Raw genomic sequence first — 23,870 nt, forward strand, 5'->3', positions numbered from 1 at the left:
ATTGTCTAAGGTTACTTGTTAAAATTAAGAAATGTACTTTAAATAGCATTAAAGTCAACTAAAGAAGAAAAGAGTCAACTCTTCCCACTGTTATACTTATTTTCAGTTATTTGCTCTCAAAGTCTCAACCTTTACTTGTTAACAACCAGAGAGCGAGAGGGAGACAGAGTTCCTAAAAACAGAGAATCTTTCGGGTTAAGACCAAAAGAGAAAGCTCTAAAGTCTAAACAACAGGTAAGAACATAAAAAAAAACCTACTGGTCAGATATCTCAATGCAAACCGAGTCTGTTACTGAAGCTTGCTCATATCCCAAGCCACTCTCATAACACCAAACCTCGAGTTAGCTTCTCCAAAAGTCCTCCCAACATCATCAGACCCATAAGGGATGCTCATCTTGCTATAATCATATAACCCACTAAGCTCCATCACATCAACCACGCAAACCTGTCTCGTCTCCAGGCTTAAACCGTACCACTCACCGTCCGTTTTCAAAACCGTTCCTTTACCGACCTCGACTCCTCTCTCGTCCACAAGCATCACTTGCTGCCCACGCTTCAGCCCTTCTGACGATGATGCAGAAGCTTTATCTGCAAATGGTGTTGTTGGTTTCTGCTGCTGCTGCTGCCAAGTGTTTTCATCTCCGGGACTCTCTGGTAAATCCCCTGAGCTATTGTTATCACGTGATGGCCCTTGCTTGCTTGCTGCTCGAGCTAGCTTTGCTTTTCTGTTATTCAGCCTGACAACAACAACAACAACAAAAAAACTACCCCCTCAGTTCCATTAAAATAGATGTTTTAGAAAAAAAAATTGTTTCACGAAAATAATTTTTTGTGTTTTCATTGAAAAAGTTTTAAACTTCAGGAAAATTAATCGACTTTATTGAATTATTATTGGGATGCAACGTTATTAAAAATTCAAAATTACAGAAGATAATACATTTATTATAGCGATTTAATGTGTTTTATTAATATGTACGAAAACAGTCAAAATTCTATCTTTGTGAAACAGAGGTAGTAAAAATGTAAGATTGAGACATAGTGATAGCTAGAGAGAGAGAGATAGAAGCAGGTACCAGTTCTTCAGCTGTGCAGATGTAACCTCAGGACCCTGCAAGCTGAGTTTATCAGCCCATGTCCGTATCCAAGCCGAGTTCCGCTGCATATCAGGCTCATCAACAAGCGCCTTCTCCATCATCGCCATCTGATCATCACTCATTATACTCCGCTTCCTTTTGGTCCTCTGTTTCTCCAATAAAAGAGAAGCTTCGGCTCTCTCATCCTCCTTCACCTCTCCAGAGGAAGCGCTCACTTTAAGCCGCTTGGTGAAAGTGCGAGCCAAATCTCCATCTTCAGCCTGATCAACCAGACCTTTCCCTCCTCTGTTAGAGCTTGTTTCTGAACCGCTGGTTTCGAGATTGTCGCTTTCTTTGGACCGTTCAGCTGTTTCCATCTCCTCCTTGTTCACGCCTTGCTTTGTCGCGGCACCTTCCGCTCGGACATCAGAATCCTCTGAAGCTTCGTCGTTGTTGAGATTCAGAGGCTCTTTCCCCAGCTGCTTGCCAGATGAACTCCCTCCCGCACCTTGATTGTCCTAGAACATATGATCGACAAGAGTAAAATGTCGTTGCAGTTACTTGTATCAGTTTAAATAAACAGATGCTCATAAACAAATGCATACAATTGTAACAAGTAACAACAATGTACAAGAGAGTAAGTAGCTTTTCACCTTCACCTCAGCCTGACTTTCCTCAAACTCAGAACGGATTAGCGGCTCCAACTGTTGACAGAACACCCTGCAGACGACAGCATCCCAAAAAAATATATATATATATATATATATCAATACAAAACAGCACCGCTCAAGAACTATAGAAATCTTCTTCAATATTGTCTTCAAGGTGAAACGTAGAATGACTGAGAGAGGTTCATTCACCTCAAAATCATTAAATCTTCGACATTGAGTGCATTAGGGATCAAGAACTCTGCGTGATGCAACAGAGAACCTACAAAAATACAAACATCCATCACAATGAAATCAACAAAACGATGTGTAACAAGAATGTGTGGGGATAAAGGGGTACACACTTATGTTTTTGCAAACACTAGTGCCTCTCTGAGCCTTCGGAGTATATGTAGAGCTTGGTAATAGATTAACCAGTATGCTTGTGGGATCCTTTCGCAATCCACTCACAAACGTTTGAATGAAACGGTTCCTGTCATCTTCTGCAGGTTTCAACAGCAAATCCACATAGTGAGAAACAAAGGTACAAGCACATGGTGAGGTTATTTAAAAATTCACCTGTGCAGACTTCGGGAACGAAGCAGTGAAGATTAGCCATGATTTTAACAATCAAGGACGTTCTTTGATGAGCGTATGAAGACATGGTGAGGTTATTTTGAAAATTAAGCTTGAACTGAGGAACGGCCAATTCACCAGGAGATGAGAATGCACTTAGAACCCATCCAGATGAGGTAAACAGATCGTAGTCAAGCGTTGCATCGTCTTCCCTTGAAGAAAGATCAGAAGAGCACAACATTGACAAGAAATCTCCATGAGGGAGACAAAACACTGCGCTGAGAACCATTGTCTGTAGATTAAGATTTAACATCCCTCACACATTAAAATCACAGATAAAGCAAAGGCAAGGGGAGTAATTCAACAAATACTTACAAAATGTTTGGTGAAAAAACGTCGAAAATGTGAGTCATCCGAGAACACGTCAGCCAAGCGCATAGCGTTAAGTAGCACAAAACCCATTGGATACTCATGAGGAGGAGTACTAGCCTTGGAGGCTCTAGAAAGGCCAAGCCTCATTAATTCAAGAACCTAGATTACAGATATAACATCATTAGATAAGTCAACACTACTCCACTGTTTAAACAGAACCCTTATTAGGACTAACCTTTGAGGCAACAGTTTGGGCTAAATGCAAGCTTCCTGAACGCTCAACCTCGTCAAGGAATGAGACACTTTCCGCCTCAAACAAATGGTGCAACTGCACGAAACATAAAACTTTTGGTATGAGACTTACAGACAGTAGTAAATAGAGGAAACAACTATGCTAAGTTACAACAAAACTTACAAGTGAGAGGGCTTTTGCATTTATTCTAGATATGGAAGCTATTATTACGGCTGCTCCAACCCATTCAGGAGTTATATATAGTGATAGTATGGACTGAGCTAGCATAAGAACACCACCTTTTCCACATAGCTCCTGAAAAGAATAATACCATAAAACCTAATTCTGAGAATCACTCTCCCAAACATTATTAATCTATCATAGCGGTTAAAGAGTCAGGCAGTAGAGAAACCTGGTTTTTAGCGACACGGTCTCTAAACAGTTTGTGTTGGCATAGAGAGTGAAGGAACTGCAAAGCAGCTTCAGCTTGTTGGCAGTGTGCGTTAACGGCCCCTACAGAATTAGCACCTAGCTTCTTCGGTTGGTCGGCTTGCCGATGCAGCAACTTCGCTCTTAAAGATCTCACAACATTATGAACCGCTCCAAAAGCAGCGTCTATAAACACATCAACCTAGATGAGAAACATAACAATCAGATCAAATGAATCCCAATATCTCAAAGCACAAGCGTGATCTTTCCATATATTGGCATTTCAAGGACACCTCATGGTAAAAGGTCATACCTTAGGGTGGGCAAGCAAGACTATAACAAGATCTTGGGAGTTAGGAGAGATGAACCCGTGCATCAGGTGAAGAGTAGAAGCCACCATTGTAGCTTCTATCAATGAGTCATAATCTGATTTCCAGCTTTCCTACAAGGAAGAGACCCTGTTAAGTTTCATACGCTTTCAATTTAAAACCATTGTAGTGGCACAAGTCCCTTATATGTCCCATAGATCTATACTCCAACACCCTCCCTCGAGATAATAACAATTAATTTCGACATAATCTATCAGACACAGAGAGAGTATTATACCTTCCTATTACCGCCGAGAGCTACCATGGTAAAGATCACAAGATCAAGCATCTGAGCTGTTAATACCACATCATCAAGCAACACCTATCACAATAATACAAACATGCATTTTTTTTTTTCTAATTACTTCTCCATAGGCAAGACATAAAATCCCAATTCTTTTTTACAAGAACACAAAAGATCAAACCTGGTCCAATCTAGGATGACGAGACGTTAAGTCGCAAAACGTATTCAACAGTCTGATCCCAGACAACAAATACCTAAGCTTCCCGTCTTCCTCATCAGAAGATATAAACACTGACAAGAGGTGAAGAGGCAACATCCCCACCAGTTTCTCTACATCTATCTGAATCCAACAACTCAAAAATCAACACTTCACTTCCAAAACAAACAAAAACAACAAAAAAAAAAAACAAAACCCAAAAGGAAAAGTTTTCACCTTTTCTGGTTCTGCACCTTCTTCTCCATCGTTGTAAGTAATACATAAGTCTTCGTTATCCTTAAGAAGCTTGTGAATCTCCAGAGAGGTTCGCCAATGCAAGCCTTTCACAGCTGCAACCACTTGATTAGGCTCCAGCAACCCACTCATGACTCAACAGTCACTGAAGAGATGAAATTAGCAGGCGAGGGAGGATGAATTGAGAATTGAATTTGAAGCGGAGGGTAAAAGGGTAAAATTGAATGAAGAGGGAGGTCAATTAGTGGATGTAGTGACACTGCGTCGTCTCTCGCTCTCTTTGTCAGCGGCGGGCTTAATCTGATTATTTTTTTTGCCCCCAGCGACGATTTCAATTTCAAACCCTAATAACCATTTTTTTTGCTTACAAATGTCGAGACGACGAGGAAGACAATCACGTGAGGGAACACGTGATGATTTTTTTTTTTTTTTAACGTTTTATCGAAGCCCAAATGATTTTTCAATCTGGCCCAATTTCTTAAGGTAACGTTGTTGACTGTTATCATCTATTGTTGACACTTTTGCTTTAGAGAGTTTATTTAGTGAAATAAAAATCAGTTTTGTCATAAAAAAAAATCTCTAGTAATGTCAACAACCAAGAATTTAACCACTCTCGGCTCTTGGTGTAATAACAGTTTTTTTTACGGCAGTCTTTGTTTTGGACAAACCCCCTTTAGCACCAGTATACTGTTGTTCCCTTTTCTTTCTCTTTTATGAGGTGTTGTGTTTGCTCCTCCTCTTTCGGCTTCACTTCGGTGAACAAGAAGCATGTTTGCTTTTTAGTGTGGCTGGCACTAGTTGATCCATGGACTTGTCTCGGATCATGCGGCAATGGTTATGTTGTTTGGATTGGATTTGTTACATTTAGGTTCGATGTATAATCAATCATTCTCAGATATTTCTAGCCTTTAAGGTTTAAGGGAGGATTCATTTTTAGTGTGGCGTCAGTTGACCATGATTTCTCTCATATCATCCAGCGATCACTGGTTATGTTATTCGGATTGGATTTGTTACATTTAAGCTCGATATATTATCAATTATTTTCAAATATTTCTATATTTTAAAGTTTAAGAGACGATTCATTTTTTCATAGAACAAATATGTTCTCACAAGTCACAATGGTATAATAATTCATCGATGGTCGATTATAATTTTTTTTTTCATCAAATAAAAAGAGGTGCAATACGAAGACTTTAAAGAAGGTCAACAATGGTCGATTAGATAACGCAGATATTCTTTGAGTGATCATAGGTGATACTAGATGGTACTTCATTGTCTTTGTGGTTAAAATCTTCGTTGAAATCAAAAATCTTGTATATGGGATAATGAGATGTAGTTTAGCCAGAAAAAGAAAACTAGGAACAAACCAGGTAACACATAGAGTGGCACTATGGTAGATATTACAAAACCTCTCAGGGTAAAAACGTGATTCACATTAAAAGCCAAACATTACATAATAAAAGCATAGCAGTCTCCTCCTCCAAGAGGGAGAGAAATTTGAAAACGAGTGGCCGTTGGGTTTCGAATCCAACCAAAAAAAAGACAGAAATTCAAAAAGACAAATCTCAACCAAAAATAAATATTATTAATATCCAATAAAATAAAGATAGAAAAACCTTTTCGAGAACTTCAAAATCAAACTTACTCTTCTTCTTCCAAAGAGAGAGAGAGAAGAAGAAACACACAGTCCGGAGAGAGAGATTCTTCATTGTCCGAGCCGCAATCTTTGTCTCTACTACATCCTTTTGTCTCCTTCTTCTTCTCTAACCAATGACGGGGCTTGTGATGGTGACTAAATCCACCGTTGGCTGCGGCGGAGGAAAAGTAGGAGGGAAGACCAAATCCACCGTGGAGGAGCAGAACCAGCAGCAACTCTCTGTAGTTGAGTTTCTACTAACAGCTCTCCGTAAATCCGTAATATCCTGCCGCGTCGACAATAACCAGCAAGACGACGTCGTAGGAGGAGGAGGGATCTCCTCCGTTCATCACATGGAGATCGGATGGCCAACAAACGTCCGACACATCACTCACGTGACGTTCGATAGATTCCGTGGCTTCCTCGGTCTCCCGCACGAGCTTCAAGTCGAGATCCCATGTCGTGTCCCTAGTGCAAGGTATAAAATGCTTCAGAGACTTTGAAACTTGATCTGTAATTATGCGTGTGTAATTAGCTTAATCAATGCTTCTTAATTACATCTGTCAATGTTCAATAAAACTGTAGGCAAGTAACTAGTTGATTTGTAAAGTAATAGCCACTAGACAGATTATTCAGGATTCAGGCAAGATGTCAACGAATTATAAAATATATGTAAAAATAATATTTATGTTAGATATTTTAGTTTTTGGATTTAATTATATTAGATGTACAAAAAGAAATTAGACAATTTTATAGATTTTTATTAACATTATTGTTTGATTCAGCAAATTTAAACTAATTTAGATTGATTTAAACCAATGTAGATCAATTTTAATCTATTATAACTGTTTAAACCGATTTGAGTTGCATAAATCAAATTGTAACAAAAAAAAAAATTGGATATGAATGATTTGCTGTCTAGGTGCACGCTTAAACCGATTTTTAGAACATTGACATCTTTACAACATTAATGCAGTGTGAGTGTGTTTGGTGTCTCTGCGGAGTCAATGCAATGTTCTTATGACAACAAAGGAAACAGTGTCCCAACTATTCTATTACTAATGCAGCAGAGACTATACTCTCAACAAGGTCTCAAGGTAAGGACACTGCAACAAAACCAAATCAAGATTTATACTCTCACATGTTCTCATTTTTGTTTATCTTTGTTGTGTGGATTAAATAAATAGGCTGAAGGGATCTTTAGGATAAACCCTGAGAACAGTCAAGAGGAGCATGTGAGAGACCAACTCAACAGAGGCGTTGTCCCTGAGAACATCGATGTGCATTGCTTGGGTGCTCTTATCAAAGCTTGGTTTAGAGAGTTGCCTTGTGGAGTGCTTGATGGTCTTTCTCCTGAGGAGGTTCTTAACTGCAACACCGAGGAAGATTCTGTTGAGCTTATAAAGCAGCTGAAGCCTACTGAGTCTGCTTTGCTGAGTTGGGCTGTTGATCTTATGGCTGATGTTGTTGAGGAAGAGGAGTTGAATAAGATGAATGCGAGGAATATCGCCATGGTTTTTGCTCCTAATATGACTCAGGTAAGAAGAGTTAAACATGACCTTGTTTTTTTTTTAATATTACATACTGACTCTTGTGTTTGTATAACTCTTAGATGACAGATCCATTAACTGCTCTTATGCATGCTGTCCAAGTGATGAACTTGCTTAAGACCCTCATCACCAGAACACTAGCTGAACGGGAAGGAACGACAAGTGGATCAGAAGGGTATTCACCTTCCCATTCATCAGATTCCCAAACTGATTCTGAGTCTGACAATGCACAAGATATGGAAGTTAGCTGTGAATCACAAGGCACAGATTCAGAATCCGGAGTAGGAGAAGAAGAACAAGAAAAACAAGATGTAAATGATATTGGATCACTAAGCTTGATAGAGGACTGCTTCTTGAGTCAGCTCAACAACAATGCTAGAGTTTCAGACACCAGTATGTCTGAAGACTTAAGCCCGAAATGCTCTCCAGTGGTATCATTCACAGACAACAAAAACAACACTTCTGGCTCAAGCACAAGCGACCAAGATGAATCTATGACCGTCTAATTCAACACTTTAGGTAACCATCACATTTTGTCATGCCTAATCTGCTGCAGATAGAGCAAACAAGAACCGGTTGTGTCTGTAAATCAATACAGAGATTATTGTCCACTTTGTTAGGGTCTTTAGAGATTGTTGGTGCTGAGTCTGATTAGGGTTCAGCATGGGCTGAACCTGTTTGTTGACTGTTGTTGTAGTCCTTGCTCCATGTTTGTGTTTGTCTGTGTGTGTTTTGCTGTTTGGTTTGTTGTAGCAAAGATAATATGATCTCTCACTTTACTTATTTCATTTGAAACAGTGAATCTTTCTTCTAAAGACCAACATCAAAACATCAATAAAAGTAAAGAGAAAAATTTGAATGAATTTTAATGTTAATAAATCATAAAATGTTTACATAAATTTCAATAATGCACATAAATTACAAATTGTTATTTGCATGAGGATGGCTTAGAGTTTTTAACTATTATGCTGGCCATTGTTGTTGTTGTCTCTCTTAAGCTGGACTTTCAGTTTCTTACCGCCTAAATGGCAACCATTCATCATGTTAATAGCTTTCTGAGCTGCTGCTTGTGAGTCATAACTAACAAAACCTGCAACCAACAACAAGAAGATGCATTCACTCTTACCTTTTACAATGAGAGTAGCAAGAACCAAACAAAGAGAGAGCTTACCAAAACACTTGCTTGCACCAGTGGCTTTGTCTACAAAAACCTTAGCGCTCAGAACAATACCGAAAGGCTGAAACGCAGCGGAGAGGTCTTGGTCCCCAAACTCACGAGGTATGTTATAGATAAACAGATTCGCACCTTCCGGACCTAAAAAGAACCAAACTTAATGTTTCAAATCTAAAGGAATGAGAGAAGCTAAAGAACCAACACTAACCTTCGGTTTGAACAATGGAACTCAAAGGTGTTGCTGACCCGCTGCTGTGTGCAATGACAGGAGATATAGAACCAGGAGAGTTACTTAGAAGGCGAGGACTCATGATCCCTCTAGGATAAGACAGTGGATAAGGAAGACCTCGTACAGGAGGATAACCAGAGCCCATGTAAGGAAAGTTTCTCCGGGCCAAGCGAGGTGGGATAGAGTCAGGTGAGGCTCTTTGCAAGGCGTTGTGATTACCTTGGTTCTGAATCGGTGGTAGCATGTAACCATAAGTTCCAGGAGCTTGCTGTGTAAATAAGAAAGGAGGATTTTTATATAGCTTAAACGAAGCAAATGTTATATAGCTTTAGGCTTTTTTTGCTTTACATGATAACCATAACCGTTATATGGTGGAGTATAACTCATTGGCAATGCTCCAAACAATGAAGGGTTTGTTGGATCAGCGTTGGATAATCTAGCCATGTCGGACTGAGCCTTTTGGAGTCTTCTTGTGTGTCTCTCTCTTTCTGTGTCTGCCCATTTGACAACTAAAGGAACGGTTGAACCCTAAGAAGAAAGCAAACAAACAAAAATGATGAAACTGTTACACTAGAGGTGGGGGAAAAGGTGAAGAGTGTTGACAATCACCTCCATTTTGTGTTTTCCATTGATGGCATCCATGGCGGAAACAGCTTGTTCTTTTGTCTCATACTTGAGAAAAGCACAGCCTAGCAAAAAAAAAAAAAAAAAAAAAACGTGATCAAAACTTTGGCAAATGGAAAAACCAAAGATTAGTAGAACACAGAGAATGAAGTTAAAACCTTTGCTTGTTTGCTGAGCGCCTCTAAGAATCTGTAGATCCTTTATGGTACCATACTTGGAGAATAACGATAGAAGTTCAGCTTCGGAGACGCTCTTTGGAAGCATACCAACAAAAAGCTTGTGTTCTAGAAACACAGTACAATACATCCATCAATTGCTGATACAACAATTACTTATAAGCAGTTAAAACAAGAGATGGTACCTAGCCTTTCCAATTCGCCATCTGCATACTTTACTTGCAATAGACTAGCTGCCTGTGAAACATATAAAAAGCAAGTCAAATTTGTTTGTCAAACATATGAAAAGAAACCGAATTTAACCATGTCACAGCTTGGAAAACACACACACACACAGGGGTTGCATTTGTTTGTCAGAACTGTTGTTATTGTTTTAAGCGAGTTCATTGGTCTAATTTCTAGATAATTTGCATTGATGTGAGAGTTTCTTGGGTTTGAAGACATCATTTTCGAAACAATCTCATAAGATCGAGAGATTCGATTCTGATTTGATAAAAGGAAAATTGACCTTCACCTAAACACAGATAGTAAACATGTATTACACAAATCACAAATTGCCTATTCTGGAATTAAACAGAAAACCAAAAAGAAGTACAATGCAGTGTATTAAAAAAAAATGAAATTCTTCTGAGATTCTAAAACCTGACTCTGAAATAAATGTAAACTACAGAACATCATCAATCAAATTCAAGCATCTGAAGAAATTTAAAAAAAAAAAAAAAAAAAAAAGAGTAAGAAATAAAAAAAACATACACCAGGTAATGTCTTCTTGTTATGGCAATTATTGACCAGCTTATCTGCTTCCTCTCGCGACGGACATTGCACAAAACAGCATCCTAATATCCATAGAAAAAAAATATATATATTTACAAAATTAAATTAGGCTTTCGAAAATTCAAATAAATCTCGAGGAATCACATTCTCGAATTGAAAACTTCTTAAACCAAAAAGAAGAAAGAGAAACCTCGAGAGGCGCGTGTGATCTTGTCCTTGATGATGTTGACCTCGTCGACGACAGCGAACTCTTGAAACAATGCAAGGAGCTGAGATTCCGACATGTGTCTCGGTATTTGTCCGACGAAAACCTTAACGCTCTCTTCTCCGTTCTGCTTCTCCTCCTTTCCTTCCGCCATTGTTGTGTCTCCGTCTCTCCTTCTTTTGCCTCTCTGTTGACAAAAACGGTCGTCCCCCTCTCTCTCTCTCTCTCTCTCTCCCTACCTGTCTTCGTCGTCTTCTCCTTCTCTCCTCTCTGAAAATTTTTGTTTCCAAAGTTTATTTATTCTCAAAATGAAGGAGGAAAAAAAAAAACTGGTGGAAAATTGAGAAGTTGGAAATAAATTAAATGCTGACAAAATTCGCCCTTTCTGTTACGATTAAATTACGGAAGTTGCCACTACAGCTGTACAAAAGGGAAGGCGAAAGAGCTTTATGATGCCACGGAACACTTCGGATTGTTTTGTCTCCTTGTGGTAATGCAATCGAATTTACATAATTACCCTCCCGTTTTACCCGCGCCGTTCTTGTGGTTCTCTTTATTTTTTTTTCTTATTTCGAAATATAGTCAAACTTGTAGTTTGGTTGGTGGGTGATTCTGTTTAATATGATTAGTTGACCACATAATTAACTTTTTTGTAAAATTAACAAGAGAAAACAATATTGATTATTTTAAATATATAAATCATTAATATTGTTTATCAACTAGTGTTATATTTATTCATTGAAACAGCCAGTTACTATTTATCACTTATGATGCTAAAATAATAATATCGAAAACTTTTAATAATATAAATAAAATATCCGATATTCAAATAACATTTTAAAAGTTTCCGAGTAAAATGTTTTTGAACTATATCGGAAAGAGTTTGACCGTAGATGTCAAAAATAATGCAAGAGGAGCACAACTGACAGGTCATTGTCTTGAGAGAAAATACTCAGAATGGTAAAACCGTGAATAAATCGTGAACTCAGGGGCAAAACATAAGCATGACAGGCTGTCGCGCCACCAACGCGACCCGAAAACAAGAGACTCGAGCTGCTCCAACTTGTTCCTTTCTCCACGCCACAAAATTACAAATTTTTTCTTCTATTTCCAACAAATAGACCCCTGAATTCATTCACCTTTTACGTTATGACCCTACAAGTTTTTAACGTGCATGTTCTATTCTTCCCCAAAAAATAAAATAAAAAGTTAAAAACCAACTTCCACCATAATTAGTTGGATAATTAGTTAATATTCAGTTGCTCAAAGAAAAAAAATTAGTTAATATTCAATTATAAACACAAAATTGTATTCTTCATGATAGAGACTAGTATTATTAGAGTGACGCACACTTTGCAATATAGAAATGATTTCAACATAACCACTACGTAGTTGGATAATTGCATTTCAATTCAATGTCTATCCACACTAATCAAGAAAAAAAAAAACATAATTCACATCCAGCGTGGACGTACCTTTCTTTATAATAAAAGTTTTGGAACAAATAAATGATCAATAAAACTTTTGGTGGTGAAAAAAAATGATTGGAGTAGAACTTAGCTGGAACCGGACAGGCATGGCACGAGCTGGTCAGTGGCTACATTTTGTGAAGTCCAGCTAGTGATCTTAGCTTCTCGCAGAGTATGAACGTGATCATCGTTTGTGGCCCCAGCCGTGCAAAAATCGCAAAGCCTCTGTGTCAATGAAAAAACAATAATGTATATATTTTAATAAGAATTGTTTTAACTATATTATCCTCAAGAAAATGATTCTTTTTTTCTAACCCTTTGTAAAGTGCCAGAGGGCCTTCTTTGCGAATAACCTGAAGGATGATACAGAGATACAGAACATTAAACTCCAACGCACGCAAATCCTGTAATGTATAAAAAGAAGGGACCAATATTACATTACCTTGTAACCGCAATGAAACCCGTTCCTATAGATTCTGACGCTTCCAGAGTTTTGCTGCAACATCACGCGGGTTTTAATCATGTCTATGGGCGCGGTTATCAGAGTGCTTACTACACCTGCAACCACACTTGAGCTTCATTCATCAAGTGCTAGACTAAGTTAGTTTATGTACATTATCTCCGAATATAACAATTGAATTGGTTAATGGTTTTACCACAAATGAAGCTGAAACCCTTCTTCCAAAGAACTCCGTTTTACCAGAATCTGCAATTCACAATAAACTTTAGAAGCTGGAAATGTTAGAAAACAGCATAGTAAAGTCTTAGAAAATGACCCGCTTGGTTTCGTCGTATGTCGCAAGCTGTGAGGCAGTTAATGCAGCAGCCCTAACCATGGCAGGACCAACTCCTTTCCATAAAGCTCCTATACCTTCTTTAGAAACCATCTCCCTCACCTCCGCAATGGGAACCGCGTTTGGATTCATCTGCAACCTAATCTAAACAGAAAGACAAACCGTTGCTTACGCGTCTTTTAAAACCAATACTATAAGGTTTCATGATTTCATCTACCTTGACAACTTCAACCGGGTTGGTTAATGCAGTGGAAACCGCCCCTGCAAACGCGCCAGATGCTATCTTCACCAAGACGTTGGTAGACTCAAACGCCCAATCAAAACAAACCTTGGTTGGTTCGTATAATCCTAATCTGAGACCACCGTAGAGTACTGATCTAGTGAGAGCAGGAGTTAAACCCAAGTATAAAGACCTAGGCCCTTCCTGCTTCATTAGTTGAAGAAAGATTCCTGTCTGAAAAACAACATTTAAAGAATTAATCTAACAACCCCAATAACAACATCAAGAGAGGTCATTACTTATTTCATTAGAACAATATACTCCCTCCGTTTCATTTTAATTGTCGTTTTAGTTTTATGCACGCAGATTAAGAAAACATATGATTTTGTATATTTCCAAAATAAAAACACAGTTACCTATACACATCATCATATTTCAACCAATAGAAAAATAAAGTGGAGAATCTTATTAATAAATTTTGCATTAAAATTTTTAAACACACAAAAAATTTTCCCTGCAGACAATTAAATCGAAAGGGAGGGAGTATTACCATTCCGAGTAGAGGGCCTCTTTGGCCCACATGCTGCATCTGCAACCTTACTTTCAATACATCTGCCAAAGCAAACATTTAAAGATAGAGTAAATGATTGAAGAGCAATCTCATCCCTTAACCGGATTGAACCGGTATTAGTAGACCCAACGTTGATCACATTTTCAATAATTGGATTCATACGAAGTGAAGAAAAAAAGGCAATGAGGAGTCTAACCGAGTGGATGAGTGACGCCAGTAGCCAACGCGACGGACAATCCGCTAGTGCCGAAGTGAGTCGCCACCGTCGATAGCGGCGGAAGAAGATTCTTCGGATTCATCGCTTGCGCGTTTCCTTCAACAACCACTACACATACATATCTTCCCGCGATGAAATCTCGATTCACGATATTTAACATGAAACACATAGAGAGATCAAAAGCAAAAGGATCCGACGAACCTGGGATTGAAGCAACCGGCGGGGAGATATCTCCGATCATTGTTCCTTTCTAGGAAATGGTGTGTCCCCTTTGTTTTTTTTTTTTTAAATATGCGTCGTGCGAAACGACGTCGTTCTAATAAAGATACTTCTCCGGTTATTAATAACCGTTAGATGTTATAAACCAATCTAAACCGTTGGATGAAAATTCATCCTTTTTAAGACAAGGAAAAAGCCGACGCTTTGCACTGTCGTCTTTTTCCTCTCGCTGCTGCTGTCTCTCACGATGCCGAGGTATAGGGTTTCTAGATCTTTATTATTAGCCTTACAGTGTGATACATATGTAGTTCGATATTAGGTTTATTTTGCTTAATATTGATTTTTGGCAGGTATTACTGTGATTATTGCGACACTTATCTCACCCACGACTCCGTAAGTCTTCCTTCCTTTTTTTCTCTCTTTGCTTATGCGTCGCCGTTGTTGATGAACTTAATCTAGTTGTATTGAAATTAATCTCCGTTAGGTTTTAATTTAGTTATAGGCAGCTAATGAACTTAACATTAGTTGTATTGTCAGTTAGGTTTTAGATTTAAAAACATTCGTTCGATTCTTGCTTTTGGCTTGACTTAGTTTACTTGCCTATTGTTTTCTTTTTTGATGTTTTTGAGTTGTTATCATCTATCACTCATGTGTTTATATGTTTTCTCTTTTGTTTCAGCCATCCGTGAGGAAGCAGCACAATTCTGGTTACAAACACAAGGTTTAATACATAAGGAGTCCACAATGTTTTAAGTATATGCTTTGTATTGTTACCTCTGTTTTAAGTTTAAGAGTTATGATGATGTTTCAGGCGAATGTGAGAACATACTATCAGCAATTTGAGGAACAGCAAACGCAAAGTCTGATTGATCAGAGGATTAAAGAGCATCTTGGCCAAGCTGCAGCGTACAATCAGGTTGGTGCTGTGTTTAATCAGCATATGCTTGCTAGACCTCGCCTTCCTATGATGCCTATGCCTATGGGGATGCGACCTCCTGTTCTCCCTAGACCCATGATGCCTGGTCAAGGTAATGTCTGTTTACTAGAATTATAAAGTTATAACCTGCTTGGTTGGTGCACGGATTTACACTTTGATCAATCTGAGATTCGGTTGTCACTTGTGTGATGTATCATAAGTCATTGCATTCAGTTGTTTATTGTTTAATTGACTTGTGATAATATTGTACCTTTACAGGTTACATGCCTCCTCCAGGAGTACCACAGATGATGGCACCGCCTGGCGCTCCTCTACCACCACCACCTCCACAAAACGGTATGCTTAGGCCGCCAGGATTGGCTCAAATACCAGGTCAAGGTGGTGCACCACCTCCCAATTACAATGGACTTCCTCCTCCGCCTCCTTATCATACAAATCCAGCTGCTGCTCCACCAAGTGTTGGCTTCAACAATCCGAACCCTGGTGCTGAATCTCCTGAAAGCAATGAGTAGACTGTAGGTCTGATGAGTTATTTTTCTCCTGCCAAAAAATGCTCACCGCTCTTGTTTAACACAGTTTTGTTTTACCTTTTTCTAATCTTAATCCATGTGAAGACGTTTAGAAATATTGTATGTGAATTGCTTAATATTATGTACTAGATTCTTATTTCCATAGAATGATGAAAGGTCTCTTATAATAAACAGTCAGGTTTAAAAAAGATTTTGATAAAATGACTTCATTGCTTGCACCAACCAATATATCCGTGTTGCTGCAAACTTTGTGTTTCTTTTGTTCCTTTTAGAAGAGACGATGCCTGCAGCAACACAGAAACAAAGAGTTTTAAGGAGATTTGTGGCATGTGACCACTTTCTACCATCTATTAAAATGGATTCGTCGTCACACAAACTAGGATTATAAATATCAGAATGTAGTGACCTGTGATATATAAGAAGAGTTCCAAACCTGGCATAATTCAGTTTCTGAATCACGATTCCATTCAGCAAAAGCTCTGCGGTGTAGATCTCAGCTCCTACATTACAAAACACAAGTTAAAAGTTCTGTTTCTTAGTGTGACTTCATAGTGCTAAATTCGCAGAGGTAGGTTACCTTGATCAATGAAAGGAAGGCATAATTTTCTATCGTCTTCGCAAGAAATAATCAATAGATCATCTGGAATTTCTCTATCCTCTGCAGCAATTATTTCACTTATCTCCACGACCTGATAAATGATAAAATGAACTCGTAACTATTCTGAAGAAGTGCCAAGATGTCTGTCTATAAAACAAAATCACTCAACGGAAGTCAATTGTTCTTACCTGCCCTTGAGTCAACTTCACTAAGTGAGCAATCATACCTCTATCCGGTTTAATGTTAGGAGTGATGCAGACTTTTAACCCCTATGAATAAAAGTGAGCAAAGAGTGTTAGTGAAGCTCTGAGGATAAATTTCAGTTGAGATAGATTGTGACCTTAAGAAGGGGATGATGCTTTGCACGGGCCAAGGATGTTAGCAAGCAGAACCCGTCTTTCTCCGTTTTGTTATCCCTTAAGATGTAATTCTTCTCATCTAACAAGCATCTTGTTTGTCCACAGCTCTCCAGCCATAGAGGTGTAACAACAGGTTTACCAAGGGCTATGGCTTCCAACATATTCCTTGTCCGACAAAACCTTTCTGCTATGAAATGTGTTGATTCTGCCGAGGAAGATGCCTGAGAAATTCCCAGTCGGCCCATAATCTATGGAAGAAGAAAGGGAATTCTTGATAACTAATATGGTATACTTAACTCTTGTCAAATATGATAAAAATGAGGAATTGGAATTAAACCTTCTGCTGCTGCTTGATTGTTTCATCATCCAGATTATGGCTGAATAATACTCGAACATGTGCCAAGTTTCTTCGTCTCCTCAAGTCTTTCCACTTAAAGTCACCCACCTTTCCTGATCCTCCAAGCCTTTTGATCTCCTTCGGAAGAAATGGCCTAGGAAAATCTTTATCACGAGAGCTTCTGCCGTATATTTTCTTTGGAGATGCATGGTTTAGAACATCCAAATCGACACCTGATTGGCAAGAAGAGGCTTGTCTTGTCCCACTTAATGATACTACTAACCTACCTGACAGAGTGTTGGTTTCGCTTCTGTCTTTAGACGAGCTAGCACCCCAAGATTTCCTACGTGGGACGTGATGCGTTTGGATGAGACGTGATCTTTTGGCCCTGGGATGCCTCCATTCACATGAGTTGAGAAGACATGCTACAGCATAGGGGTTTGTACCGGTTCTCTCTTTCATAGTAAATTTCCTCTTCTTCTTAGAGTTTCTCTTCTTGTTTAGAGCACTACCCTCAATGGTATCATTGTTCCTTCCGGAGAGATTACAGGCTTGAACCCTCGTTTCTGATTCACTAGCTTCTTCTATAGTGCAGGGAGCAAACAGTAAAGCACTCATTGCTTCAGCAGCTATCTGAGTGTTAATACCGACATCAACAAAATCTTCCTCAGGTTCAGAATGCTCCTTTGACGCTTTTTCCTGCAACTGAGCATCCATCTTGTTATGTTTAGCAGAATCTTTCTGCATATATCTTTTAGTGGGAGGAGTTGAGACGTTTCTATCCTCACACGGATCATCATCTTTAACAGGAGCAGGAGCTTCTCTTTTCTTGAAGAATGTAACTTTTGCACCATTGACCGGAGAGTTTTGAGGGCCACTCACATCACACTGATCCTCACAGTCCCAATCAAAGACACTCATTTTCTTGGTTGGACTCATGGTCTTGATTCTCTTGGCCAGAGACTGACGTCCTTTAGCACCTGAGAAAGGAGGCGACTTCCTTCTCAGACTAGTTTCCGTGAGACTCACTGGTGGTGACAAGTTCAGATCTTTGTCCATCAAAAGTTGGTCCACAAAACCAAGAGCTTCCGCTTGTGTTGCCTCTCCTGGTTCCTGAGAATCCAAATAATCCAGCCCTTGACCATGACTATCAGTAACGACATCACAGTTCGATTCTTGTTTCCCTTAAAATAAAAAAAAAAAGATAAAATAAGACTTCATCAGAGAGATCCATTTGCACCAGAAGAGGATCAGATTCGTTTCTACCTGTGTGACATTCTTGATCATTAGATCCATCAGACTCCAAGAGCATATCTCCAGCTTTAATGCTTCTTCTCTCCAGCAAACATTGCTGCTTAGAGGAATCGACACTTCCTTTACCTCCTCCTCCTCCTCCTCCTCCGTCATCCTCGCTATCATCCACCACTTGATCAAAACCGCCAAATTCGTGGTCCAGTGTTTCTCCGTCACCTACGAGCTCCGTATCGTTGAATAGATTTTCAACTAAGGAGAGATCATCATCATCATTATCATCATCATCATCATCAATCGGCTCTGTATCGTGAATCTCATTAACCTCAAACCCTAAGACAATTCGGAAAAGGGGAAGTTTTGTTCATCCGTCAAATTGAATCTACCACACCTCAAAGCTACAGTTATTTCGAAATTCGTAAGGCGAAATGAAGATAAGATCGTTCGTAATCGCAAAAAACTCACTGTGATCCGAAGAAGCTGAAGGAGACTTCGAATCGGAGGCGTAAGCTTCAGCGTCGCTGTCGTTCGCCATCGAAACTCGAATTTCGAGAAATCGAATCGCTATAATCGCCCTAGAGCTAGTGACCGAGAAGAAGCCCTAGAGATTCCATTGACGATAGTGAGGGGGGGGGACATTGGGCGGGAGAGAGACGAGTCCAGGGCTATGTCGAATGGTTTTGAAAATAAAGTTTTAATTTAATAAGTAAAATGTAACAGAACGAACACAAAGGGCGTTTGGTCTAGTGGTATGATTCTTGCTTAGGGTGCGAGAGGTCCCGAGTTCAATTCTCGGAACGCCCCTCTTTTTCATTCGTCTATTTATTTTGCTTCTCTTTGTCTTGTTCACCATATTCTCTTCAGCTATATCGTTTTCCCTTTAAATCTTCAGCTATATTCCACAAAAAGGAGTAAACACGTTTTATGTATGCCTTCTAGAAGGAAACAAAACTACTTATTCGATTCATCTCGGTTTTTCTTTTCTTGGTAAGAAAATTGGCCAAGAATCTTACAATATATAACATTTTTATAGATTATGATGTATATCTAATGTAGTTCCACCTAATTACAATTTATAAGCAAGATCGAATATTTGAGAATCTTACGGTTTATCCATAAGTCAGAGAAGGATGGGCAACACTTTGCTTTTCTTTTCCCTTCCTCTAGTTTCTTTTTTTTCATCCCATGCGATGTATCTAGCTAAGTGTTCCACCTAATTACATTTATAAAAGTTTAATAAGGTAGTTTACATAATATGTAGCATGCTGTAAAGAAGATTTATATTTTATCAACACTTTAATTTTTATTTATACTGTAATATAGAAGATACACCTAGAAAACATCTGATTAGGTGGAACACCATTAGATAACAAATGAAAATTGGTCAAATGCAATCCAGCAGATCGATGTGTCTGGATAATAACATCATAATGTGAATAGCTTTCTGTCGGCATCTGAAGATGGTATTGGTAGGTACGTTGTATAAGTGTAATACGTAAATATAATTCATTAACAGACAGCTCATAATAAGTACCAACGCATGCATGCCACAAGCATCATATGTTTTATAAATTTTTTCTGACGTCCTCAAAAATCTTTGCAGGTAGAATTGAGACCCTGAATTTAGAAAATAATGTTATGACAAAAACGATAGAAATTAAAAGATGTTCAAAAACCCGATAGAAGACTATTAGGCGTCAATGTTTATATATACGACGTTTATATGCTGTCTAATTGTTAGAACATGGAAATACTATGAAATTATATTAAGGATTAAAATCTGTAGATCTAAGATTAGCCTCAGCCTATTAAGCTATTACATCTTATGTTGGTAAGAAATCAACACTTGCTTGACTATTATAAAATGTTCCTTTTCTGTCGTTATTAACAAAAAAAATAAGGATCAAACTTTTTACAAAAACACATGCATGCGAGGATGCTACTGGTTCAATCACAGCCACATTAGATTCTCTTTTATTTGTCTCCTTCTCTATCCTTCAAGGGTACACCTCTCTCTCTCTCTCTCTCCTTAAAGCCCACCACCTTTACGTATCTCTCTGTTTCTCTGTTACTCTATATATATCTACTCTATATACAAATACAGAAACACATCTCAGGACTCGAAGAAAGAAGTTAGAAAACGACAAAGACCGATCTATCTCAGAGCAATACACGAGACATGATTCAGATAAGGTAAACCTTCTTTTCCCAATACCTATTTTCTCCATTTCTGCTGATGTTAGCAATGAACACTATCTGTATTCTAAATTTTTATTTTTTATATATCTGAAAACAGAAGAAATGCATTGATCAAGAGATTATTGTACGTGGGCACAAACTCTGTCATCAAGGGATTCTCCTCTTCTGCATCATCTCATTCAAGTTCAAGGTAAGTCCCATCTTATTCCCATTTTCCATAGAATCTGAACTGTTGACCTCTTTATTTTAGTTCATGTGTCAAAGAATCTTATATTTAATTGAACCACAAAAAGTTGTATGTATAACTATAGGTTTATTAGTAGTCAAAGCAATAATAGATAGAGATACCTGGCATAACATGTTCTGTTTTATTTTTTAAAAACAAATGGATCTTATTTATTCATTGCAAGTTGAGGGGTTTGTGAATCAAACAAATTAAAGCCATAATCTCAATATATATGTCTTTGTTGTGAATGTCAATATGTTGTACACGTAAATATTTTGATATTACAAGTTGTGTTGCTTTCATTTGTCTTCTTCAACAAAACCTTATCTTGAAGTTAGAATGCTTTTCGTCTTTCTTCCAGCTAAGAAATGTCAAATGGGTTAGCACTTAGCAAGTAAAGAAAATAAAGCAGAAACAAAATATTAATTAAACATAAGTAGAACCACAATCCACAAACATGTTTCTGTTTTATTTTCTCTGTTTGCTAAGTGCTAAAACTTTGTGTTCCTGTTTATATATTTGAAAGAAAAAATCTGCAAGCCATGTTTGAACATAAGTTGTTAGGTTTCAACTTGAATGGTATGGTTGAATTGGTTTGGATTCCTCCTATAACTGGTGGGTTTGGTCAAAGAGTGCTAGATTTTCGAATAAGAGTTATTTTTTATTACATATTTTCAGTTTTTTTTTTAAACCATTTCAAATTTGAATAATAAAATGATCTTTTGATGTAAAAATAAAAAATAAAAAGAAATTGGTCGTTTTGGCCGGTTTTCTGTTAATACTGGATTGCTGGATTCCAACCAATCTGCAAGCCATGTTTGAACATATGAAATTTAAAAAATGTTTGCATACTTAGTTTTATATGAGAAGTCTTACCTAACAGTAATTCATAATCTATAGTTGTCACACATTTGTAATAGGAAGCTAGAAGGCAAAGTAGCTCTCATCACAGGAGGAGCAAGTGGGATTGGCAAAGCAACAGCCGGAAAATTCATCAGCCATGGAGCCAAAGTTGTCATTGCAGACATCCAACCGCAGCTCGGTAAAGAAACCGAGCAAGAACTCGGTCCAAACGCAGCGTTTTGTCTCTGCGACGTGACCAAAGAATCAGACATTGCAAACGCTGTTGATTTCGCTGTCTCTCTACACACAAAGCTTGACATTATGTACAACAATGCTGGTATCCCTTGCAAAACGCCTCCAAGTATCGTCGATCTCGATCTCAACGTTTTCGACAAGGTACTGATAATACAAGAACATACTAGAGAACAGGTCTAAAGACAGTTTTATCAGGTTCTTTTTTATGTTTTTTGCAGGTAATAAACACAAATGTACGTGGAGTCATAGCAGGAATCAAACACGCAGCTCGCGTGATGATCCCACGCAACTCAGGTTCCATCATTTGCGCAGGGAGCGTCACGGGGATGATGGGAGGCTTATCACAACACACTTACAGCGTCTCGAAATCCGCAGTCATCGGTATAGTTAGATCAACAGCTTCAGAGCTATGCAGGCACAGGATCAGAGTCAACTGCATTTCCCCATTCGCAATCACGACATCGTTCGTGCTGGACGAGATGCGGCAGATGTACCCTAACCTCGACGACTCAAGACTAATCAAGATAGTGCACGGCACAGGAGTGTTGAACGGAGAGGTTTGCGAACCGGTGGACGTAGCTAACGCAGCGGTTTACTTAGCATCAGATGATTCGAAGTATGTAAATGGGCATAACCTTGTGGTAGATGGAGGATTCACAACTGTAAAGAGTTTAGATTTCCCTGCACCTGATCAAGTTTAATAATATTCATAACTCTTTTACAAAACAAGACACTGTTCTTGAAACATACTTAAACTAAACTATGATTCTAATCTTTCTACAATCAAATTTATAGCTGCGTTTGCGGATGTGAAGGCTCCGTGGAAGCTTTCTTGGTAAGAAACTGAGGTTAAGTCTTGAGCCATTTTGAGCAAAATCGTCCCCATGTCAGTTTCTTTCTCTAAGAGTGAAGTGTGGAAAGACTTTGCAGCTACATTACTGATCTCCACATTGGTTGGCTCAGGGCAGTACTCATCATCCAACCACTTGTGCAGAGTTACTCTCAACCATTCAGATTCCTGATCAGACATGTCAAAGATCAGCATGATATTCTTGTGAAAGTAAGCAACTTTATGAATAAACAGAGAACCAGAAACAGAGGAAGTTTGCTATTCATGAGAAAGTAAGCAACTTTGTGAATAAACAGAGAGCTGGAAACAGAGAAACTTTGCTATTCATGAGAAAGTAAGCAACTTTGTGAAAGAAAAAGAGAACTAGAAACAGAGGAACTTTGGTATTCATGAGAAAGTAAGCAACTTTGTGAAAAAAACAGAGAACTAGAAACAGAGAAACGTTGCTATTTTTGTTAAAGTAAGCAACTTTATGAGTAAACAGAGAGACCCTAAAGCAGGGGAGTTCGAGTAAGCACCTCAATGGCCTTGGAAGGGAGCAACCACTCGTCTGGAATCTTGAGGGTTTGTACGACTGATTCGGAGTCTTCTCCCCCTTCATGTGTCGTCGATAAAGATCGAAACTTTTGGAGTTTCAGTGGCCGAAACTTCGGCGTAGATGTTAAGGGTAACTTGACGGATGCTCTTCGAAACGACGCCGGAGAACCAAAGTGTTGGGATAGTGAGAAAGGATGTTGTGGTGGATGATCGGAGGTTACGACGTTTCGAGTCACGTAAGAGCAAACCCATGAGCTCATTCTTTCCTTCCTCTCGTGCTCTACCACTCACTTTGGTGATTACTCTGTTCGGTGGCTGCAGTTGAGTCGAGTGAGAAAGATAAGATGACGTCATATTTTGATCATAAGGCTCGCAATGTTACGAAAAGCTAAAGACCATCAAATCAATTCAAGGCCCGTTCAATATCCATCCTGATGGGCCTCTCCCGATTATATGTTGTTATATATATATAGTGGAACACATGTACAATCAGATCCGCAGTAGCACACAGGTTAATTTCAATATGATGAAATCCGGGTTCAAATCCTGGCTGCGGAAAAATTATTTGTTTTTGTCTTTTTGTATAAAAGTTTAATGGTTGTCGTTAGGTCTGGACATTCGGGTCTTCGGGCCGGTTTCTTCTGTGTCCTAAATATTTAAATCTAATAGGTACTTACAAATTTTCGGATCGGGTTCGG

General features: G+C 38.6%; 8 protein-coding genes and 1 non-coding gene across 13 annotated transcripts; 4 read left to right on the forward strand and 5 right to left on the reverse strand.

Moving 5' to 3' along the window:
- Window positions 1–24: 24 nt before the first annotated feature.
- On the reverse strand, window positions 25–4,745 carry LOC106392284 (nodulin homeobox). The gene is made up of 14 exons (XM_048769581.1): window positions 4,375–4,745; window positions 4,123–4,281; window positions 3,936–4,019; window positions 3,643–3,771; window positions 3,313–3,531; window positions 3,084–3,215; window positions 2,904–2,996; window positions 2,672–2,827; window positions 2,300–2,588; window positions 2,086–2,223; window positions 1,934–2,003; window positions 1,727–1,793; window positions 1,074–1,591; window positions 25–737 (listed from the first exon to the last, which is right to left on the reverse strand). Exons 1-14 carry the CDS (start codon window positions 4,522–4,524, stop codon window positions 290–292), a joined length of 2,652 nt encoding a protein of 883 aa, XP_048625538.1. The 5' UTR covers window positions 4,525–4,745; the 3' UTR covers window positions 25–289.
- A 1,147-nt stretch (window positions 4,746–5,892) lies between these two features.
- On the forward strand, window positions 5,893–8,375 carry LOC106392289 (rho GTPase-activating protein 2). The gene is made up of 4 exons (XM_013833101.3): window positions 5,893–6,506; window positions 7,005–7,125; window positions 7,216–7,566; window positions 7,641–8,375. Exons 1-4 carry the CDS (start codon window positions 6,163–6,165, stop codon window positions 8,082–8,084), a joined length of 1,260 nt encoding a protein of 419 aa, XP_013688555.1. The 5' UTR covers window positions 5,893–6,162; the 3' UTR covers window positions 8,085–8,375.
- A 44-nt stretch (window positions 8,376–8,419) lies between these two features.
- LOC106392290 (RNA-binding protein BRN1) lies at window positions 8,420–11,111 on the reverse strand. Its single transcript, XM_013833102.3, has 9 exons — window positions 10,746–11,111; window positions 10,535–10,617; window positions 9,967–10,018; window positions 9,764–9,889; window positions 9,591–9,670; window positions 9,330–9,509; window positions 8,961–9,249; window positions 8,750–8,893; window positions 8,420–8,668 (listed from the first exon to the last, which is right to left on the reverse strand). Exons 1-9 carry the CDS (start codon window positions 10,912–10,914, stop codon window positions 8,535–8,537), a joined length of 1,257 nt encoding a protein of 418 aa, XP_013688556.1. The 5' UTR covers window positions 10,915–11,111; the 3' UTR covers window positions 8,420–8,534.
- Window positions 11,112–11,542: 431 nt separating this feature from the next.
- On the reverse strand, window positions 11,543–14,329 carry LOC106392293 (mitochondrial substrate carrier family protein ucpB). Of its 5 annotated transcripts, XM_048769582.1 has the most exons (10): window positions 14,233–14,328; window positions 14,011–14,139; window positions 13,794–13,855; window positions 13,241–13,477; window positions 13,006–13,167; window positions 12,886–12,935; window positions 12,672–12,804; window positions 12,545–12,582; window positions 12,322–12,454; window positions 11,543–11,885 (listed from the first exon to the last, which is right to left on the reverse strand). In XM_048769582.1, the coding sequence occupies exons 1-9, from the start codon at window positions 14,270–14,272 to the stop codon at window positions 12,358–12,360; spliced, it is 948 nt and encodes a 315-aa protein (XP_048625539.1). In that variant the 5' UTR covers window positions 14,273–14,328; the 3' UTR covers window positions 11,543–11,885; window positions 12,322–12,357. The 5 variants fall into 5 exon arrangements, 4 of the variants coding, with proteins under 4 accessions (XP_048625539.1, XP_022566072.1, XP_013688558.1 ...); XM_022710351.1 differs by having other exon boundaries at window positions 14,011–14,287; XM_013833104.3 differs by lacking the exon at window positions 11,543–11,885 and having other exon boundaries at window positions 12,120–12,454.
- On the forward strand, window positions 14,330–15,859 carry LOC106392296 (U1 small nuclear ribonucleoprotein C-like). The gene is made up of 5 exons (XM_013833108.3): window positions 14,330–14,505; window positions 14,601–14,643; window positions 14,930–14,971; window positions 15,062–15,278; window positions 15,446–15,859. The coding sequence occupies exons 1-5, from the start codon at window positions 14,498–14,500 to the stop codon at window positions 15,697–15,699; spliced, it is 564 nt and encodes a 187-aa protein (XP_013688562.1). The 5' UTR covers window positions 14,330–14,497; the 3' UTR covers window positions 15,700–15,859.
- Window positions 15,820–19,224, reverse strand: LOC106389961. The gene is made up of 8 exons (XM_013830318.3): window positions 18,728–19,224; window positions 18,278–18,595; window positions 17,012–18,195; window positions 16,656–16,922; window positions 16,504–16,584; window positions 16,295–16,406; window positions 16,151–16,217; window positions 15,820–16,001 (listed from the first exon to the last, which is right to left on the reverse strand). Exons 1-8 carry the CDS (start codon window positions 18,795–18,797, stop codon window positions 15,986–15,988), a joined length of 2,115 nt encoding a protein of 704 aa, XP_013685772.2. The 5' UTR covers window positions 18,798–19,224; the 3' UTR covers window positions 15,820–15,985.
- Window positions 18,995–19,066, forward strand: TRNAP-AGG. The gene has a single exon. It is a non-coding gene; the product is annotated as a tRNA-Pro (tRNA).
- Window positions 19,225–20,122: 898 nt separating the features above from the next.
- LOC106389963 (zerumbone synthase-like) lies at window positions 20,123–22,532 on the forward strand. The gene is made up of 4 exons (XM_013830322.3): window positions 20,123–20,455; window positions 20,559–20,651; window positions 21,608–21,926; window positions 22,004–22,532. Exons 1-4 carry the CDS (start codon window positions 20,442–20,444, stop codon window positions 22,484–22,486), a joined length of 909 nt encoding a protein of 302 aa, XP_013685776.2. The 5' UTR covers window positions 20,123–20,441; the 3' UTR covers window positions 22,487–22,532.
- Window positions 22,439–23,520, reverse strand: BNAC09G00520D. The gene is made up of 2 exons (XM_013833109.3): window positions 23,154–23,520; window positions 22,439–22,803 (listed from the first exon to the last, which is right to left on the reverse strand). The coding sequence occupies exons 1-2, from the start codon at window positions 23,430–23,432 to the stop codon at window positions 22,546–22,548; spliced, it is 537 nt and encodes a 178-aa protein (XP_013688563.1). The 5' UTR covers window positions 23,433–23,520; the 3' UTR covers window positions 22,439–22,545.
- Window positions 23,521–23,870: the final 350 nt, after the last annotated feature.

This window comes from Brassica napus, chromosome C9 (genome assembly GCF_020379485.1).
Source record: "Brassica napus cultivar Da-Ae chromosome C9, Da-Ae, whole genome shotgun sequence".
In the NCBI taxonomy this organism is placed as follows: Eukaryota; Viridiplantae; Streptophyta; class Magnoliopsida; order Brassicales; family Brassicaceae; genus Brassica; species Brassica napus.

Excerpts from the sequence above, each read along its gene's own strand:
- LOC106392284 (XM_048769581.1), bottom strand. The coding sequence starts at position 4,524 with ATGAGTGGGTTGCTGGAGCCTAATCAAGTGGTTGCAGCTGTGAAAGGC. Across the intron at positions 2,589-2,671 it reads GTTTTTTCACCAAACATTTT|ACAATGGTTCTCAGCGCAGT; the intron begins GTAAGTATTTGT and ends CTTAATCTACAG. Across the intron at positions 2,224-2,299 it reads CGTTCCCGAAGTCTGCACAG|AAGATGACAGGAACCGTTTC; the intron begins GTGAATTTTTAA and ends TGAAACCTGCAG.
- LOC106392289 (XM_013833101.3), top strand. The coding sequence starts at position 6,163 with ATGACGGGGCTTGTGATGGTGACTAAATCCACCGTTGGCTGCGGCGGA. Across the intron at positions 7,126-7,215 it reads ACTCTCAACAAGGTCTCAAG|GCTGAAGGGATCTTTAGGAT; the intron begins GTAAGGACACTG and ends TTAAATAAATAG. Across the intron at positions 7,567-7,640 it reads TTGCTCCTAATATGACTCAG|ATGACAGATCCATTAACTGC; the intron begins GTAAGAAGAGTT and ends TATAACTCTTAG.
- LOC106392290 (XM_013833102.3), bottom strand. The coding sequence starts at position 10,914 with ATGGCGGAAGGAAAGGAGGAGAAGCAGAACGGAGAAGAGAGCGTTAAG. Across the intron at positions 9,510-9,590 it reads ATGGAAAACACAAAATGGAG|GGTTCAACCGTTCCTTTAGT; the intron begins GTGATTGTCAAC and ends CTTTCTTCTTAG. Across the intron at positions 9,250-9,329 it reads ATAACGGTTATGGTTATCAT|CAAGCTCCTGGAACTTATGG; the intron begins GTAAAGCAAAAA and ends TTATTTACACAG.
- LOC106392293 (XM_022710351.1), bottom strand. The coding sequence starts at position 14,272 with ATGATCGGAGATATCTCCCCGCCGGTTGCTTCAATCCCAGGTTCGTCG. Across the intron at positions 12,936-13,005 it reads CATACGACGAAACCAAGCGG|ATTCTGGTAAAACGGAGTTC; the intron begins GTCATTTTCTAA and ends TGTGAATTGCAG. Across the intron at positions 12,583-12,671 it reads GGTTTCATTGCGGTTACAAG|GTTATTCGCAAAGAAGGCCC; the intron begins GTAATGTAATAT and ends ATCATCCTTCAG.
- LOC106392296 (XM_013833108.3), top strand. Across the intron at positions 14,972-15,061 it reads ATTCTGGTTACAAACACAAG|GCGAATGTGAGAACATACTA; the intron begins GTTTAATACATA and ends ATGATGTTTCAG. Across the intron at positions 15,279-15,445 it reads ACCCATGATGCCTGGTCAAG|GTTACATGCCTCCTCCAGGA; the intron begins GTAATGTCTGTT and ends GTACCTTTACAG.
- LOC106389961 (XM_013830318.3), bottom strand. The coding sequence starts at position 18,797 with ATGGCGAACGACAGCGACGCTGAAGCTTACGCCTCCGATTCGAAGTCT. Across the intron at positions 18,596-18,727 it reads TTCAGCTTCTTCGGATCACA|GGTTTGAGGTTAATGAGATT; the intron begins GTGAGTTTTTTG and ends GAATTGTCTTAG. Across the intron at positions 16,585-16,655 it reads AGCATCATCCCCTTCTTAAG|GGGTTAAAAGTCTGCATCAC; the intron begins GTCACAATCTAT and ends TTTTATTCATAG.
- LOC106389963 (XM_013830322.3), top strand. Across the intron at positions 20,652-21,607 it reads TCATCTCATTCAAGTTCAAG|GAAGCTAGAAGGCAAAGTAG; the intron begins GTAAGTCCCATC and ends CATTTGTAATAG. Across the intron at positions 21,927-22,003 it reads ATCTCAACGTTTTCGACAAG|GTAATAAACACAAATGTACG; the intron begins GTACTGATAATA and ends TGTTTTTTGCAG.
- BNAC09G00520D (XM_013833109.3), bottom strand. The coding sequence starts at position 23,432 with ATGAGCTCATGGGTTTGCTCTTACGTGACTCGAAACGTCGTAACCTCC. Across the intron at positions 22,804-23,153 it reads TCCCTTCCAAGGCCATTGAG|GAATCTGAATGGTTGAGAGT; the intron begins GTGCTTACTCGA and ends ATGTCTGATCAG.